This window comes from Oncorhynchus masou, chromosome 9 (assembly GCF_036934945.1).
Source record: "Oncorhynchus masou masou isolate Uvic2021 chromosome 9, UVic_Omas_1.1, whole genome shotgun sequence".
Taxonomy (NCBI): Eukaryota; Metazoa; Chordata; class Actinopteri; order Salmoniformes; family Salmonidae; genus Oncorhynchus; species Oncorhynchus masou.
Window position 1 is genome coordinate 19,631,557 of NC_088220.1, and position 7,471 is coordinate 19,639,027.

Sequence of the window (7,471 nt, forward strand, 5' to 3'; positions counted from 1 at the left end):
CATAGCCATGTTACTACCTGGTACTCCCTGTACATAGCCATGTTACTACCTGGTACACCCTGTATATAGCCATGTTACTACCTGGTACTCCTTGTATATAGCCATGTTACTACCTGGTACTCCTTGTATATAGCCATGTTACTACCTAGTACTCCCTGTATATAGCCATGTTACTACCTGGTACTCCTTGTATATAGCCATGTTACTACCTGGTACTCCTTGCACACAGCCATGTTACTACCTGGTACTCCTTGCACACAGCCATGTTACTACCTGGTACTCCTTGCACACAGCCATGTTACTACCTGGTACTCCTTGCACACATCCATGTTACTACCTGGTACTCCTTGCACACAGCCATGTTACTACCTGGTACTCCTTGCACACAGCCATGTTACTACCTGGTACTCCTTGTATATAGCCATGTTACTACCTGGTACTCCTTGTACATAGCCATGTTACTACCTGGTACTCCTTGTATATAGCCATGTTACTACCTGGTACTCCTTGTATATAGCCATGTTACTACCTGGTACTCCTTGTACATAGCCATGTTACTACCTGGTACTCCTTGTATGTAGCCATGTTACTACCTGGTACTCCTTGTATGTAGCCATGTTACTACCTGGTACTCCTTGTATATAGCCATGTTACTACCTGGTACTCCTTGTATATAGCCATGTTACTACCTGGTACTTCCTGTATATAGCCATGTTACTACCTGGTACTCCTTGTATATAGCCATGTTACTACCTGGTACTCCTTGTATATAGCCATGTTACTACCTGGTACTCCTTGTATATAGCCATGTTACTACCTGGTACTCCTTGTATATAGCCATGTTACTACCTAGTACTCCCTGTATATAGCCATGTTACTACCTGGTACTCCTTGTATATAGCCATGTTACTACCTGGTACTCCTTGTATATAGCCATGTTACTACCTGGTACTCCTTGTATATAGCCATGTTACTACCTGGTACTCCTTGTATATAGCCATGTTACTACCTGGTACTCCTTGTATATAGCCATGTTACTACCTGGTACTCCTTGTACATAGCCATGTTACTACCTGGTACTCCTTGCACACAGCCATGTTACTACCTGGTACTCCTTGCACACAGCCATGTTACTACCTGGTACTCCTTGCACACAGCCATGTTACTACCTGGTACTCCTTGTATATAGCCATGTTACTACCTGGTACTCCTTGTATATAGCCATGTTACTACCTGGTACTCCTTGTATATAGCCATGTTACTACCTGGTACTCCTTGTATATAGCCATGTTACTACCTGGTACTCCTTGTACACAGCCATGTTACTACCTGGTACTCCTTGCACACAGCCATGTTACTACCTGGTACTTCCTGTATATAGCCATGTTACTACCTGGTACTTCCTGTATATAGCCATGTTACTACCTGGTACTCCTTGTATATAGCCATGTTACTACCTGGTACTTCCAGTATATAGCCATGTTACTACCTGGTACTCCTTGTATATAGCCATGTTACTACCTGGTACTCCCTGTATATAGCCATGTTACTACCTAGTACTCCCTGTATATAGCCATGTTACTACCTGGTACTCCTTGTATATAGCCATGTTACTACCTAGTACTCCTTGTATATAGCCATGTTACTACCTAGTACTCCCTGTATATAGCCATGTTACTACCTGGTACTCCTTGTATATAGCCATGTTACTACCTGGTACTCCTTGTATATAGCCATGTTACTACCTGGTACTCCTTGTATATAGCTATGTTAGTTTTACTCTGTATTGTTATTCACTGGGTATTTATTCCTCGTGTGACTATGATTATTTTTTTCGCCCCTTTTTTACCCAATTTCGTGATATCCAATTGGGAGTTATAGTCTTGTCCCATCGCTGCAACTCCCGTACGGACTCAGGAGAGATGAAGGTCAAGAACCATGCATCCTCCGAAACACGACCCTGCCAATCCGCAATGTTTCTTGACACACTGCTCACTTAACCCGGAAGCCAGCCGCACCAATGTGTCGGAGGAAACACCGTACACCTGACGACTGTGTCAGCGTGCATGCGCCCGGCCCGGCACAAGGAGCTGCTAGACCGCGATAGGACAAGGATATCCCGGGGTAGCCAAACCCTCCCCTAACCTGGACGACACTGGGCCAATTGTGCGCCACCTCATGGGTCTCCCTGTCGTGGCCGGCTGAGAAACTGCCTGGGATCGAACCCGGATTTTTAAGTAAGCATTTCACTGTTAGTCTACATCTGTTGTTTACTAAGCATGTGACAAATACAATTTGATTTGAATGATGGGCACAGGCAACTGTTTTTGAAAATCAGTTGAATTTGAAGCCCTACCTGAACCCAGTACTGGACGACAGGCAGGTGTTTAGTGCTGAGCAGTTTGTGCAGGTCCTTCATGGTGTTCACCACTGCTTCATTTTCCTCTGTCTCCTTTAGCTTTAAATCTGTGGGGATTGAGGAAAACTACTGAAAGGTTACATTCCTTCCCTGTCTGGCATATTTAAAAAAAAAAAACAGCACTTCTTATTCAGCGTGGTCTTTTGGAAGTGTTGATTATAACTCTTTGGAGAATTAGGTTAAAGGTTACATGGGTTCCTATAGGTCTAACTGTCCTGTGTGAGTGACTACTCACCTGTGGAGAGGTTAAAGGTTACGTGGGTTCCTTTAGGTCTAATTGTCCTGTGTGAGTGACTACTCACCTGTGGAGAGGTTAAAGGTTACGTGGGTTCCTATAGGTCTAACTGTCCTGTGTGAGTGACTACTCACCTGTGGAGAGGTTAAAGGTTATGTGGGTTCCTATAGATGTAACTGTCCTGTGTGAGTGACTACTCACCTGTGGAGAGGTTAAAGGTTACGTGGGTTCCTATAGATGTAACTGTCCTGTGTGAGTGACTACTCACCTGTGGAGAGGTTAAAGGTTACGTGGGTTCCTATAGGTCTAACTGTCCTGTGTGAGTGACTACTCACCTGTGGAGGGATGATCTTGTTAAAGGTTATGTGGGTTCCTATAGATGTAACTGTCCTGTGTGAGTGACTACTCACCTGTGGAGAGGTTAAAGGTTATGTGGGTTCCTATAGATGTAACTGTCCTGTGTGAGTGACTACTCACCTGTGGAGAGGTTAAAGGTTATGTGGGTTCCTATAGATGTAACTGTCCTGTGTGAGTGACTACTCACCTGTGGAGAGGTTAAAAAACTGGTTAAAGTTTGGGTTCCTATAGGTCTAAATGTCCTGTGTTGAGTGACTACTCACCTGTGGAGAGGTTAAAGGTTACGTGGGTTCCTATAGATGTAACTGTCCTGTGTGAGTGACTACTCACCTGTGGAGAGGTTAAAGGTTATGTGGGTTCCTATAGATGTAACTGTCCTGTGTGAGTGACTACTCACCTGTGGAAGAGGTTAAAGGTTATGGAGCATGGGTTCCTATAGGTCTAACTGTCCTGTTCAAGGCATTTCTGAGTGACTACTCACCTGTGGAGCCAGGTTAAAGGTTATGTGGGTTCCTATAGATGTAACTGTCCTGTGTGAGTGACTACTCACCTGTGGAGAGGTTAAAGGTTATGTGGGTTCCTATAGATGTAACTGTCATCTCTGATGAGTGACTACTCACCTGTGGAGAGGTTAAAGGTTATGTGGGTTCCTACCAGTGCGTAACAGTCCTGTGTGAGTGACTACTCACCTGCTGACTTTGAGAGGTTAAAGGTTATGTGGGTTCCTATAGATGTAACTGTCCTGTGTGAGTGACTACTCACCTGTGGAGAGGTTAAAGGTTATGTGGGTTCCTATAGATGTAACTGTCCTCACACAGAAGTGTGAGTGACTACTCACCTGTGGAGAGGTTAAAGGTTATGTGGGTTCCTATAGATGTAACTGTCCTGTGTGAGTGACTAGTTCACCTTTAAAGAGGTTTAAATTTGTTTTCACTGCATGGGTTCCTAAACAAAGTGTTGTTTTTGATTAATAGGTCTAACTGTCCTGTGTGAGTGACTACTCACCTGTGGAGAGGTTAAAGGTTATTTAATGTGGGTTCCTATAGATGTAACTGTCCTGTGAAAATGAGTGACTACTCACCTGTGGAGAGGTTAAAGTTTATGTGGGTTCCTATAGATGTAACTGTCCTGTGTGAGTGACTACTCACCTGTGGAGAGGTTAAAGGTTACGTGGGTTCCTATAGATGTAACTGTCCTGTGTGAGTGACTACTCACCTGTGGAGAGGTTCAGGTCCAGGCTGTATTTGTGAGATATGAGTCCTGTGTTGCGTATGAATGCATCTTCTACCAGAACATCCTCTATATCGCTGTCTTCATCACTAGGATCCTCTTCCTCCTTCTCCTCATTGGTTTTCGTTGCCGTACTTGTCTCTGGATTCTTGGGTTCCCTCTGGGCTCCAGGTCTTTACTACAACAGGGCTGTTCGTCTAGGTCACTGGAGGTGCGAGCCTTCTCATTAGGCACAGAAGAGACAGAAACGGTTGAATTATTGGCTGGAGTTGAGGTATCTAGGTCACTGAGGTCAAACTCTGCAGGCAGAAGCAACTTTATGCAGTTGTTTATCTCTGTAAGACACTCTTCAATCTCTTCTGAGGCATCTGAGAAGAAGCAAAAACAACACATAGAAAAGTTATACATTAACTAGTGCATGAAAACCCTGAACCTGGTCTATAAAGAAAGTGATACAATATAATTATTATAATGATAATAAAAACAATAGTTATAATATGTACGGTGTGCACCTTCCATTTCCTTGGTGGCCTTTTCAACTTTGTCTTTATAAATCCTCTCCAGTCTTTTCTGTCTCTCCTCCTCTCGTTTCCTCTCAGCTAGTGTTCTGGCCTGAACATCATGAAAGTCCACCTGAAAGGAACACAAACAAACAAGATTATTGCAAAACAGCACTTCATTTACTTGTTTTACTGTGACCTTTAAAATGATATAATACAGGTTATCATCCTTCTTACCTTTTTAACCTGCTTGAGAAAGTGGTAGCCCAAGGCCAGTTTCTTATAGGCTTCTCCATAAGTGGCCTGCCATTCTTGCACAGTTTTGATGGCAATGGTCTTCAGCTTTCGGGCCACCTCTTTGGGTGGTGGCAGAGGCTCATCTGAGTCCGTCTCCACTGTCAGGTCCAGAAACTCCTGGAAGTTGTCCACCAGCAGGACCCTGAAGTGGTGTGAGCGGGTGAAGAGTTCACTGACCATCTGGAAGGCTGACAGGCGGATCTCGGCATGCTCCTGGGCCAGCTGCGTCATGGTCAGGTGGTAGAAGTGCTCAATGTAGTCGTTGGAAACTCTGTGTTTGACAGAATTCAAATTGTACTCATTTGTATGTAAAGCTGAAGCAGAATAAGTAAATTAGCTATAGGAAAGAACGTCCTACTTGCATATCTTTTTCACTTCCTTCAGTTTATTTGGATTTAGTTGTGGTTCCCCAGATGTGGTCAACTCTTCCACGAGCTCTGACAACTTATCTCGTTGTGCGTGGTCCATCCTTTTACCTGAAGTGCTGGGAAATAAACTACGAATAGTAACGGTTGTAGGCAAATGAGCACAAATGTAAAAAGCAATGTAGCTAACAAAGTCAACGGTGACACCCCTGGATATACTTGAATTAAAGTGGTAGCTAATGGCATTTAAAGAGACTAGATAAAAACAAACTAGCTATATGCTAGCTGGCAAATACGTAGACAAAGACTACTTCACGAGCGAGACACATACTAACTCCAGTACAGTACGTCCACATAGATTTCCTTTCAAAATATTTTATGACGAATTCACGACAGTGGTATTTAATCATAATTGTGAGCTTACGAAAGACATTTCTGGCTGCTACAGTATCTGGTCTCCGAGCTACTGTAGCAAGGTATGTAGCAAAGACAGCTAGCTAGCTCCTCCTGAATGCCTGTAATGCTGAGCATGCGTCGCCCAGCCCTAGCCAATCAGCTGCTTCAAACAAAACACAGTGACTTCCGGTCAGGAATTTTCTGCGCCTTCAGTAGGACACAATATCCCGAGAGGATCCCTATGATAGATGCTTCAGGTTGTTTTAGCGTTCATAACGATGGTTATCAACTGTACTGCAGGAATGCAACGTAATGGAACGTGGAGCAAAAACATTGTTATCAGATTAGATGCTTTTGAAAAACTAGATCATTACTTCGAGGATTACTTTTAAATTCAGAGAGGATGTTTGCGAAAAACAATCTTTGAAACTTCTTTGTTTTCTCAATTACATTCAAATCAGCATTGAAAAAGGGCGCAAATTTAAGTTTGTTCCACCTGAGCGAGTCTGACCACAAGTCATTGACCACTATGATGACACACCAAATGTATTTGATGGATCGCGGGAAAAGTGCAGCAATAGGCTTTTGTAGGCCACAGTCCTAGCTAGGTCTTCCAATGTTGAGACTTCTGTCGGCTTCCAAAGACGATCAAATTTGAATAAACGCTTGGAGGTAAGGATGACAGCAATGGTGTAGTCTTCGGCGATACGGGTATCACAAATTATTAGTGGTGGGAAAAGTACTCAATTGTCATACTTGAGTAAAAGTAAAGATACCTTAATAGAAAATTACTCAAGTAAAAGTGCACCCAGTAAAATACTAATTTTGTAAAAGTCTAAAAGTATTTGGTTTTAAATGTACTTAATTATCAAAAGTAAAAGTATAAATCATTTAAACGTCCTTATATTAAACAAGCCAGATGGCACAATTTTCTTGTTTTTATTTTATTTACGGATAGCCAGGGGCACATTCCAACATAATTTACAAACACAGCATTTGTGTTTAGTGAGTTCGCCAGATCAGAGGCAGTAGGGATGACCAGGGATGTTCTCTTGATAAGTGTGTGAATTGGACCATTTTCCTGTCAAAATGTAACGAGTACTTTTGGGTGTCAGGGAAATGTATGGAGTGGAAAGTACATTGTTTTATTTATGAATGTAGTGAAGTAAAAGTTTCCAAAAATATAAATAGTAAAGTACAGATATCCTCCTAAACTACTTAAGTAGTACTTTAAAGTATTTGTAAGTACATTACACCACTGCTTATTATTGATATCTACTTAGCGAATTTATACGAATCACACTGCTGCTCTCTCATTTAGCAATTGGCGCCTTACAGATTGTGGTTGTTGTGGATGGCTGTTCGCAAATCTAAATGTGTATTTGAACCCAACAATGGTTCATTTCAAGAAGTTTAAGCTGCCTATCAATCATTGTTTGTTTTTTTAAAAAGCCCTCTTCATCAGCTGAATAATGTGGACCCAAGCCTATTGAATAAATGTGGGGCTTAATTGATGCTGATAAAAAAAAAATCCATTGGCCTAATGGACACATGCTCAAACTTGCACACTTTTGATTTACTTAAAGGGGCAATCTGTAGTTGCTACATCCATATTTGGACATATATATATATATATATATATATATATATATATATATATATATATATATAT

General features: G+C 42.1%; 1 protein-coding gene across 1 annotated transcript in view; it reads right to left on the bottom strand.

Annotated features, from left to right (window-relative positions):
- uvssa (UV-stimulated scaffold protein A) overlaps positions 1-5,906 on the bottom strand; it is a 32,738-nt gene extending 26,832 nt beyond the window's left edge. The window contains 6 exon segments of the mRNA XM_064973430.1: positions 2,357-2,466; positions 4,227-4,365; positions 4,368-4,609; positions 4,754-4,874; positions 4,979-5,309; positions 5,397-5,906. Coding sequence (XP_064829502.1) covers positions 2,357-2,466; positions 4,227-4,365; positions 4,368-4,609; positions 4,754-4,874; positions 4,979-5,309; positions 5,397-5,506 — 1,053 coding nt within the window. The 5' untranslated portion in view covers positions 5,507-5,906.
- Positions 5,907-7,471: the final 1,565 nt, after the last annotated feature.